An 11,948-nucleotide genomic window follows, 5' to 3' on the forward strand; every position below is an offset into this window, starting at 1 on the left:
GGCTCTTGACTCAGGAGATGGATTTGGGTTCTGTAGCAGATATTTTGGGCCTGCTTGCTTGGGTAAAACTGTGCTAGCTGGACCTGTTTGTAAGAGAAAGCAAGGTGAGGGAGAATTTTGGTGATGAGTATAAAAGTGCTGGAGTTGGTCTCAGTATGGAGTTGTTTCTGTAAGCACATTTGCCTTTCATGGCAACAGTACAGTGCAGGATGAAGAAAAAAATGTGACATTGGGGCAGTGGCAGAACTTTCCCTGGCCAGCAACCATTACCTTCCACAGTGCTGTATTAGAGGAAAGAAACTGAATGTTTTGCATTATTTTAACAGCATTTATCTGCTGGACTCCAGCTACGCCTCCAAGCCATCCAGAGCAATGTCAACCATCACAGCCTAAGGATGTTACAGGGGTCAGGACAAATGAACAATAGCTCATCTGTGCTCCGCAAATGGCTGCAGTGTACCCAGTTTAAAATGGCTCAAGTGGAAATTCAGTCGTCAGAAGCTGCATCTCAATTTTATCCTTTATGATTCACGTAATTTGTTCCAAATGTTCATTTTTAGCCTAGCAATAACAGGGTTAGAGCTGTAAGAGACCTTTTGTATAAATCAGTATACAGAGTATATACTGTATCTCTACTTTTTAGCCTAGGACAGATTGTGGAAAAGCTTATAATGGGTGAAGCTAAGAGCCTGGTCCTGCCGGTCTTTATTTACACTTAGTCAGAATCAACAGGTTCTCAAGTCTGCATTCATGAACATCTATTTGCAGGATTGGACTCAAATCTATCACATTGTACATATCTCTATGATCATTGAAATATCTTGTTCTTAAATGTTTCTTTACATTATTTTTGAAGCTAAGACAAAAATCACTTTTCTTTAACTTCTATTTTTTTTAAAAATAGAATTGTGGGTATTCACAAACATATGAAAGTGCTATGTTGCTATTTTTTGATGATAACAAAAGAAAATAGGATTTTTAGAAACCTTTATAGGAGGTTTTTTTTGGGGGTGTCTTTTTGTTTTTTTAGATACACAGCTGGCAATGCAATAAAACCTATCACTATAAAACAGCGATGTTCTAATGAGGCTTTTTGTCATCATCTTCTGGGAAAACAGCAGCTTGTGAGGAGAGTTATTATAAAGTGCACTTAGAAATTAGGTTGTTAAACTGTGCCAATTAATTTGTCTTTTTTCTTCAGTACTGTTTTCCAAAGTTGCCAAGTCTGACTTATTCTTTTCTGAAATATTGCTTTTACTTCATTGATTCTGTGCTGCTGTTCTTTGTTGGTTTCATAGAAGCCTCTTTAATTTTGTGACTACTGTATTGTATTCTTTTGTCAATACTTGTATACAGTGCAATTAAAAATGGATATCCCAGATGTATTCTTATTGATGTCTACAGAAATTATGTTGCAGACTTCAAGAGGAGCACGACTGGACCTGAACTTTTGCATAATGATATTTACAAATAACAGCATTTGCATACTGTTGTATTAAACATGATGTTTAATAACAGATGGAGTTTAATATCATTAAAGAACTCAGCCAAAGCCCATTGGAATCTAAGGAGACTCAATTAATTCAATGGATTTTACATAAAATCATGAGAGCACCATGATTCACCACCTCATGTAATTAATACCTAAATCTGTGCCATCACAGTTGTATTTTGTGTATTTATTCCTGTAATGCACTGAGTAGAATAATAACAAATGCACATTTAAGTTGTGTATTAGAACGCTATTAAATTCCTAGTCTTTATTACCACTTTCAGAATCAACATTGTTCCTCCCTGATTGTATGGAAGTGGAAAGGCATGCCGCTAAAGAACTGCCTGAGTACATTTCAGTTGTGGAGGATCGATCTTTCCTCAGTGCATTTACCAAAGTAAAAATGGAAATGTTTGCAGATGTGCCATTAAAGTACCATTATGCTTTAAAAAAGCCACCCCAAACCTAAACAAAGACAGTAAAGCATGCGTTAGCTTGCTTTAAAGATGCCCTGTCAGTGTTTTCAGTGGAGAGAGACTTTGCTTTCCTTCCTTCTTAGATTCACACATTAATAGATTGTAAGCTTAAAATGGACTCCAGCTTTTGACTGGCTATGGGGAAGAAAGAACAAAGTGCTACAGAAATGATTATACATGTTCTCCTCCCTTCTTTTTTCCCTTTCCCTTGTCATTTAGTGATCAGCTCATAGTCACTACAGAATCACAGAATGGTTGAGGTTGGAAGGAACCTATGGAGGTCGTCTGGTCCAATTCCCCTGCTCCTGGCAGACTGGCAAAACACAAAAAGAATGCAAGTATAGTGGTGAGTAGATATTAAAATGAAATCCTAGCCAAAACCAGACATACTGAATCCACGTCCATAACTAAACAATTTAAGACTTTGTGGATATTTAGATCTAGTTTCAGCTCGGGGTTTACCTCGGGAGCTAAATCCTGATTTAGCTGATCATGGTCACAGGATCTACTTCCATGTCTGAATACTGAGTTTAGTATGGTTCTGTGACTGATTATAATTAATACAGTTCTTATAGGGCTGTTGGGTAAATTAAGACTGCAAATATGAATTCAGAAGCTGCTTTAGCATAGAGAATGCAGCCTGGAAGATGGTGCGACTGATGGTTTGGGATGTGTTTAATAATAACAAGTAACATGAGGCTTGGCCAGGGATGCATGGTTTAACGCCTCGTGAAAATCTCTAAGTGCACTCTAGGCATCTTCAGAAGTACAGAAATCTGCATTAATTGCTTTTAAAAGCGCTGTAAAATATATCTTTACAGTGCCTGAGGTCAATACACAACTCAAATGAGTCACTCGCATTATCTGTCTGAAATAGCCCAGAGCAGCAATCCTTTATATTCTGTAGGAAGATCAGGAAGTAAACAACAGTTGGTGTTCCCTGAAAATGCTACCAAATAGCAGAGGCCAGTCTTTCCAGCTCTGCCCCGCTCCCAGCATGACTGCGTCTCCGGGGATGCGCCACCAGGAGTGGGATCCATCCTCTGTCTGACCACAGAGAGCTGCCCTTCGGGAGCCGCGTCTCGTCAGCTCCTGCAATAAGCCACTTAAATCAGCGCCTGTCGCCAGGCCTGACCCAGTAAAAGAATCAATTTACTGCGCGCCGGACTGGGACATTTTCAACAAGACGAAGCGAGGGGTAAAACCCCTTACCGGCTGTGGGGTTGTGTAACTCGGTGTCCTAAAAGCGAGGTGAAGGTCCATGCTGGGCACCTCGGAGTGCTGTCCCTCTGCCTGTTGGAATGGAGCTTACCAGCAAAAGGCTCTTGCAGCCCATCGGGCACAGTCTGCGCACGTGCCTTATCTTACGCCTAACTTTTCCATGACATTTCCTCAGAGCCGTGGCGGGTCAAAGGCCCCAGAAACACATAGTGGGTTTTCTGGCTCTGTTTGTCATGCTGTGACAGGAGTCAATGTGCTCTAGGACAGATGAACGTTCTGGGCCTGAAGATCTCTCTAAACCCTGGCCTGCATGGTCTCTTTTCAAGCTGGGTGAAGACTACCAGAGCCCAGAGCTGTGTGGTCTTTGCTGGCATGTCCTGGAAAAGAGCCCTGCAGCAAAGGTTCCTGTGCTGTTCCCCTGGCTGCACACACCCATGGGGGAGGGTTTCCACTGTTTTTCCTCTTGAATCTTACTGTGACTTCAGCAGGGCCTAAGCCTATATTCCTTCAGCAGGGCTGAAGTCTATATTCCTTCAGCAGGCTGTGAATCTTGATTCCACAGGGGCCGTTTAGTCAACGATGTGGGTCTTTGTCTCAAAGAGCTGGGGCTTTTTAGCCTGGAGAAGACTGAGGGGAGACCTCATCTTTGTTTACAAGTTCCTAAAGGGTTGAGGTATGATGGAGCCGGACTCTTTTCAGTGATTCCCAGTGATAGGACGAGGGGCAACGGGCGCAAGCTGGAACATAGGAAGTTCCACTCAAATATGAGGAAGAACTTTCCGATGAGGGTGACAGAGCCCTGGAACAGGCTGCCCTGGGAGGTCGTGGAGTCCCCTTCTCTGGAGATTTTCAAGACCCACCTTGATGCAGTCATGAGTAACGTGCTCTGGGCAACCCTGCTTTGGCAGGGGAGTTGGACTAGATGATTTCTAGAGGTCCCTTCCAACTCTGTCAAATCCATGAAATCCGTGAAGCAGTCTGCCTCAAATCAGGCACAGGCCACGGCACCAGAATTGGCCTGAAGTTGACGCATTCTGTTTGGCTTGATGCAAATTGGAAAGGAAGGGCCCTGCATTTGTCTGTTGATTTATAAGTCTGAATTACTCCCTTCAAGTTCTGCCAAGCACAGTTTCAGCTGGAGGCTGAGCGTCGAGGGACGGCAGTGAGAACAGCCAGCGGAGGGGAAGGTGTCCCGGTGCCTCTCTAGCTGCAGAGGGATCGGGAAGACAGCCTGAATCCACCCTTGGGATATCCTCCCCAGGGCTTACTGATGGGGAGCCAGAGGCCACCACTGGAGATGTCATGGCTCAGGTAACAGGAGGCCACGTGAGGGTGAGGCCTGGCCAGCCTGGTGAGCTGCTGTGGTCCCTAAATCCTGCCGCTGGGTACTGGGGGGCTTTCAGCTAATGGACGTGTGTGGTTTGTGTGTCGTAACTCCTGTGCAAGGAGCAGGAGGTTGTGAAGAGCTGGCAGTGCTTGGGAAGGGTGGCTCATTCATGGTTAGGAGGCGTTAACATGGCAAAGCAGAACCCATTGCTCGGTCACTGGGAGTCGACATTATGAATTACTTTCCGGTATTTTGCTGGGTTTGATAGATACCACAGGGCTGCCAGCCGCCTTCTGCGCGCCGCCCCAGGTAACCTGCTCTGACATTGCATTTAACCAGCTCCCCATCAAACCTGACAAGCCATGACTGTGAGCCGGGAGGCTCTAAGTTTGATAGACACAACGTAATGCTGGGTCAATTTTCTCCATGTATAATTCAGCAGCTGGGCAACATAACTGTTACAGCTGGTTCACTATTTTAAATCTTTTCGAAAAGGTACAATAGCATGCCTGGGAATTTTACACACAGAATAAAAATTTTATAGGTCATAGTTTCTTTAGGCAGGTTAGTTTTTCTGGCAGCTCATGGCTTTCATGTCAAGTCAAATTGATTGCAGTGAAGTTCTTTACAAAAGCTTCTCAAAACCTGTGAACCCTTGCCATACAGGAGAGCATCAGTAAAACAGAATACAAAGGAACATCTTTAAAAGAGATAATTCCTTAAAACTGTTACCCATTTTGCACCACTGAGGAAATCCTGTGTATGTGGTGTTGGTTAGTGAGATCCAAAGCAAGTACAAGGTGCCAGACGTGTATTGAAGTCTACAGAGAGGTAAGATTTATATCTGTTCAGTATCAAACCCCGTATTTATAACTCAGAAGACACAAGGATTAATACTGTGAAGCAGCCAAGCACTGGAGCAGTATGTGTTTCTGGTGCTAGTCAATTCCAGAGAGGTGTCAGATCAAGCTGCTAAATTGATGCAGCCATGATTTGACCTTCTTCCTCCAGATACATTTATTCCACATGAGGTTTTGTTGTCATTGCACGATCAAGCCAACAATGGAGGTTTTTGTCTTTGTCATGGGGGGGATGGCACATCTGGTCTCCTATGCTCATCTTGCCTCTTCAGTTTGCTCTGATCACACACATCTCAGAGCTCAGCAACTTCCTAAATCATCTTCGTGCTCCAGTAGCTGCAGCCCAAATTTTGCTCAGGAGACCCTATTAACTGGACCTGATGAAAGCATTTTTTAGCCTTTCAGTAACACAGAAAATAATACTCCTGGTGTTTTCCTCCCAGTGATCACCACGCAGAAGACACGGAGCTGGCTCAAATATCACATGCTTATCTGCTCTAACTATGTGTCACAGTAACAATAGCCCAGACATATCTCCAGGCTTATCTAGGAAGAGTGTGAGAGGGACAGCTTATTTTACCAAGGCCAGCTTTCAAATTTCAAACCAGTTATTTCCTTTTCCTTGCACCAGACCAATGTATCAGCCCCAACAACATCTATGCCTGGATCCCAGTCAGAGCTTTCTCAGCCCATATGTAATGATTATTTAAGATCCATTGAGAGTTGTCAGGGTGATGAAAGCTGGACAAGCCAGGAAGAAAATATGCTTCCTGCTGATTTTATGAAACTCAAACCTATGCACCCCCAGCCTTCAAAGACAAAAACTTCCATGTAGCGACTGCCTCCTTCAGAACCTTTTCAGAAGCAATATTTATATATAGGTAGTTTCATTGTAATTACTTTAATATTTTTTAACATTTCTGTCCAAATGAATTGCATCTGATTCCCCTAATGTGTACTAATTTGAAAATTAATTCTATTAACTGAATTGGGTTAACTGATCTGCATTGTCTGACTCACCCATCCACATAGAGGAGAAGTAGCCTCAGTAGGTTATTGTTCTGCTCCTTTTGAACCACAAAACAGCTGCTGCTTTTCCCCAGTTGTGAGGCTGAGATCAAATGTTAGGGCTGCTGAAGATACTTTGCTTCAAATAAAGGTATTAGAATTAGGGAATTTAATAATGTTGCCCAATGTGTCACAAAACAGAGCAGAAGGACATGGCTGGGAAGTTAAATCCACAGTAGCATTTCAAGGCTCTGCTTTGTCCCAGATTGAGGGTGTTTTCCTGTCCCTCCTGGGCTTCCTAGTGAGTGTGTGCTATTTAGAATGCCTAAAGGAGAGGGGGGCAAGTAACTGGTCCCCTCTTATGGCCTCCATTGATGGACCGGCCCCAAGTGTGACATAATGCTACTCCATCACTGCTCAGCAAAGCAAGAGGCGTTTTGTGAGACGTTGGTCTCCGGTCTCCATTCCCTCTTCACAAATGCACAGAGCATAGCCTGTAGAGACCTGAAGACCCAAGGAGGAGCTGTGTTCCAGGAGTGACCAGGGGAGATGGCTTAGATGCTTTGGGATGTGCAGGTAGACTGTGCCAGTCTGAGGCTTCCCTGACCAACTTTACCAGTTGATGTTAAAGCTGGATCTGAATCCCTCCTGAAGGTGCTGGGTGGATTGTTGGAGAGCTGAGCCCCTGTTCAGTAACAAGGATGCAGCCAGCTTGCAAATTTGAAGTCCTCTTTTGGGAGGCATCAGCTGCACCGTTCAAGGAAGCCTGAAAATGCCATGTGTTGATTTTTGCTAGCCCTAAGGGCATAACTTTTACAAAGCAATTACCTCCCTCGTTAGGTAATTTGAGTAAATGAAGTTGTTCCAGCTGTACCCTCTTCTCAGGTGCCATCTGCAGACAGGAGGGCAGATTCTGACTTTTTACCCCCCATTTTGTTTCAGGAGATGGACTTGAGGGTCCCACTGGAAGAACTGAGTGGGACTGAGCCTTCCCTGCCTTCCCTGCTCAGGGTCTCAGCAGGTGAAAACCATAGGTTTGGACAACTCTGACCTGTAGCAAAAGATTTGGTGGGAACAAGCTTAACTTGCAACTCACTTTTCTAGTAAGGGATAGTTTCAGAGATTAGGAAACGAACCTTGGATGTTGGGATATTTACATTCCTTTCAGCTAATTTTACTGTTTGACATGAGAGAGATACTTCTACTGGTACCTAGAGCAGGGGGAAACATTGCAGGCACCTCAAATAAATCTGTGTAGTTTGGGTGAAGCTTAGATCTGAAGCTAGCAGGGGTTTTTGTCATTATTCCAGTGCAAAAGGAACAGTTGATCTTACGTTCATAGACAACATGAAGGATCCTGGCATTATCAAATAAAAAGCCTAGATGTGATATAACTTAATATCTCTAAGCAAACAGTGTCTTACCTGAGCTGAGCTCTCACATGATTCTGAAGTGGACCCAAATCTTACATGCCCTCCTTAGTCCTCTGTTATTAATCTCTGTAAAATATTAATTCTCAATGCTGTTGTCATATGAAAAGCTGAAAGTACCAGTGAGGTGTATTGATTTTTTTAAAAGTGAAAATTGAGCCTCAAGGGAGTCTGGCTAGCTCGGAGGATTGTTTAATACACTGATGAATCCATCAGCTATTGCTGTCTCCAGAAAAGAATGGTAGGTCATGGCTGTCCAGTGATGCTCACTTTTGGCTCACTCTCAGGGAATAAAAACCTTGACCCTTAGAGGTTTCTGGGCATTCATCTCAAAGGGAGCAGGCACTTGCAAGTCATTGCAGTTCTGGGCTAAAGGCCTTCAATTACTGCTTGATACTTAAGACTTTTTTGTTGTTAGAGGGTGTTCTGTTGCTGAAAATCTCCTTTCAGGAGCCTTAATAAAGATGGATAGCACTTTAAGAACTACTGAAAGGAAAATATATTTCCATCATTGAGAGGACTGATTTGGTTTTTTAAGATAAAAAGAATATTTCAAATTCAATGACTGCTTCTCTGCCCTAGTATGCTTAAGTAACAACATCAACATAGCTCAGAAAAATTGTAAGGGTGATCCCCAAAGCGTCTCTGTAAATACCGTGTGCTCTGAATACTGCAGAGGCAGTTAAGCTTCTCAGAACAACTTTTTAATCAAAGCAACAAAATGTGCCACTCACCACAAAACTGAAGTGGCCTCCCCTTTGCCTTCTAAATAGTAATTATGATTTCAGCTTCTTTATTGCCACTTCTACTAAGCAAGAATCAAAAAGCAATCAAGTCTGAAGGACCGTAGGAATCTCAGATTAATACAATCAGTCTGACAGTAGGGAGACTTTTTTTTTTTTTTTTTTTTAAATGTGGTGCTGAACTATTCCAGCATAGAGCATGTGAGGATAAAGTCACAACCTCATACAGGAATAAGGCATTCTGATTCCTGCTGTGCTGGCTGGCGTCTGAACAGGTGAGCACTTCCAATCAGACTGCCTTCAGGTAAGCAACCGATTTATAGAAATCCATTTTTTTTTTTTTTTTTGGTATAAAAATAGCAAATTGCAATGCCAAGTAGGTCCTGTATGTTTTTTTTTAATTGCCACTTGTTTCACACCATTAAATGCTTTGGAAGAAAGGTACAGTAACTGCAGCTATTATAGGTAAACTTTAGATGAATGTACCTGCCAGAATATAAATGAAATCCTATATCACTTTGCTCATTTGGTTTTGTTTTGCCCATCCTAAATGAAATTACAGAGAATTAAATTTTTGAAGCATGACCATTGCACAGAGAATTATTCAGCTAAGAGCTGGCCACCTGCAAGAGGTTCTCTCCTCCCTCTCCTTAAGCTTGTTATTCATTGTCTCTGTTACTAATTAGGTTTTCTGACTTAAACTTAGTTTGCAGATGATGGATTTTAAAGAATATTGCAAGGGACAGGACATCAAGGTCAATATTTGAAACTGGCAGAGAAGTAACCTTCAGAGGGCTTATGCTCTGCAATAGCCCAGGAGAAGGAGAGCCCATGTGCTGGGCTGACACTCTTGTTAGTGTTTTTTATTGTTGTAGTCTTTTTTTCACCCTTAAACCACAGCATGCAGCAAATAGCACTGCTGGTACTGACCCCATAGTTAATGAAAGTTAAAAGCCTTACTCATTAAAAGCAGCGCCCGGTATGTGTGAAGGTCTTCCCTAGATGTCTCAGAAATGATTGCAGGGTGGGTAAACAACGTACTTTCTTGCAATCTAAGGACAAACTGACAAAGAGCACAAAGCAGCGGGAAGCATTATGAGCATTTTAGATAAACATTGACTGATTTATTGCTGACTGCAAATTCAGAAAGGGAGCTTTACAAGGCTGAAGGGAAAAGAGTCATAATTGGATCCATGGCTAATTCTGCAGCAGCGTGCTGCAGTTGCAGCTTAATCTATCATATGTATAAAATGGAAAATTCCACTTTAGATCTACTTTAAATAGCTCTTCTCTCCTCCAGTGGGCCTTATGACTTTGTTACAGTCTCTTGTGATCTAAGGCGCTGCTTGTAACAAATAGGGTGATTGGAATATGGTACTCCACTGGTTTCATGGTTCAGGAAACCCTCTCAGAAGTGGAGTTCCACCACCTGGCCTATGCTAGAAACCACAAGGAGGAATATTCCCTGAAAATGAACCCATGGTGAAAAAGTAAGGTCTTTATGATTTAAAAAGAAAAGTAAATCTGGTGAACATAAACAGTACTTTCAGAGGACTTGGCTTTTGTAAACAGGTGCCTCCCTGTAGCTATCAGGACACTGGCTGGGACTGTGATTTCCCATCCTGGGGACATCTATGGGCTTGCCAGTCTGCACCAGCATGCCGTGTCCTAGCTGTGCTGGTGTGGGCTCATTTACAGCAGGTTGTTCATCCCATGTGGGAAGGGAAGTAAGCGTTATTGATAGTGGGTGCCTATATGTTAAGGCACCCACTATCAGCAGAGTGTAGTACTGCTCCAGCAGAGCAATTTTTGACTAAGTGGTACTTTTGGTGGGATCTTATCTCTCTCATGGGCCTGAGTTGTTCCTTCGGTCGGGCTGGGCAGTTTCCTTCTGTGACTAATACAGTGGTATTGGACTTGTTCTGAAGTCTGGGAGTTTTCCTTTTCTTCCACAGTACTATTCCTTTTGCCATGGCAAATGTATGCTTTAACTTGTGATCAGCCCTGAAGTGGTCAGGCAGTTGAATCGGATGATCATTGTAGGTCCCTTCCAACTGAAATTATTCTATTCTATTCTATTCTATTCTATTCTATTCTATTCTATTCTATTCCTGATCCAGGGTGCCACACTGGAAATCTGTGTTGCCTTTGTCCCTGGAGGCTCTTCTTTCAGCACCAGCTGCTGTGACAAAGATATACAAAAAAATCTTGGCTGGATCTGTAAAGGCTTATTTATGACTTCTTCCTATGAGATGCAGATGGTTGGGGCTAGAGCCTTGAGATCTTCCCTAAGAAATCTAATAAGTCATAATTGTTATGACTCATTCCTATAGAAAGCTATATCCAGGATGACAATCTGAAACAAACTTGGAATCAGCATTCAACCGGTTTACCAGATATTCCACTACTTCATGCAGTACTGACAGAACAATGCAGGTATTTCAGGTCACTATTACTCCGTACTTGCTTGAGATAACTTGGTATTTATATATGCAAAGGCTTGTTTTCTCACACTGGGATTAAGTGGAGGGAATCACTAATTTCAATCAGTCTTACATCTGTAATAATTCAGCTCTCCCCAGCAGGCTGATTAGGTTCACTGTCTAAGACAGCTGTGGGATATCCTGTGGCAGGAGAGAATGACTGTTTGCTGAAACTTTGCTTTCCACGGAGGCGGTTCATTTGGGAAATGTCAGCAGTGGGTGAGAGGTAAAGGATGTGTCTGAAAGCTTGAAAGCTAATGGTGGGATCGGCTGCTTGCTACAAGAGAAAGCAGAGTACTTGGAGTAATTGTCGCTGTTTTTATTCCAAGTCATTGCTCTTTATTGGATTAGCCAAGCTAAAATCCCCGCTAAATTAATGCTTAGGTACAAAACATTTGGAATAAAAGAAATAATATTTACGTAATTACATTTGTTTGTCCTCAAATTATCTGATCTTCTTTGCCGTCACAGAGAGTCATATTTTCAAATGTATATACTTTGATACTACATTCAGTTCCAGTGTACACAGGTTTAAATTGTCCCTGAAGCACTGAAACAAAAGTTTTATGCTTTTGTGAGACAAACCAGACCTGGAACTTGCAAAGACCTTCTACGTAATATACATATAGGAAAAAACCCTTTGTTTAATCTGGGGCATTCATTAAGTGAGACACTGTGATTACAGTGACTTAAGTAATTGTCAGAAACCAAATGAGTCTGCACAGGAATGCTCTAGGACTGGACATGGAGAAGAGAGGTCTGGCTTCCATGCTCTTGGTCCTGGAGTGGGACCCATCTTAGACAAAGCATCCGTGTCTCATTTCCTTCATCACACTGTGGGGGAAGTAAGACTGACCTTCCTCAGAGCAGTTTTACGACAATCATATTTATACTTGTGAACCCCTCTG

At 42.6% G+C, this 11,948-nt stretch overlaps 1 protein-coding gene across 7 annotated transcripts in view; it reads left to right on the top strand.

Moving 5' to 3' along the window:
- Positions 1-1,769, top strand: part of UNC79 (unc-79 homolog (C. elegans)) — a 108,295-nt gene extending 106,526 nt beyond the window's left edge. For 6 of the 7 annotated variants that reach the window (XM_014957644.1, XM_014957645.1, XM_014957643.1 and 3 more), the window contains one exon: positions 327-527. In XM_014957644.1, coding sequence (XP_014813130.1) covers positions 327-527 — 201 coding nt within the window. Of the gene's footprint in view, positions 1-326 lie in introns of all 7 variants that reach the window. The other variant, XM_014957642.1, reaches the window with a different exon arrangement.
- Positions 1,770-11,948: the final 10,179 nt, after the last annotated feature.

Source organism: Calidris pugnax, unplaced genomic scaffold (assembly GCF_001431845.1).
Source record: "Calidris pugnax isolate Ruff unplaced genomic scaffold, ASM143184v1 scaffold211, whole genome shotgun sequence".
In the NCBI taxonomy this organism is placed as follows: Eukaryota; Metazoa; Chordata; class Aves; order Charadriiformes; family Scolopacidae; genus Calidris; species Calidris pugnax.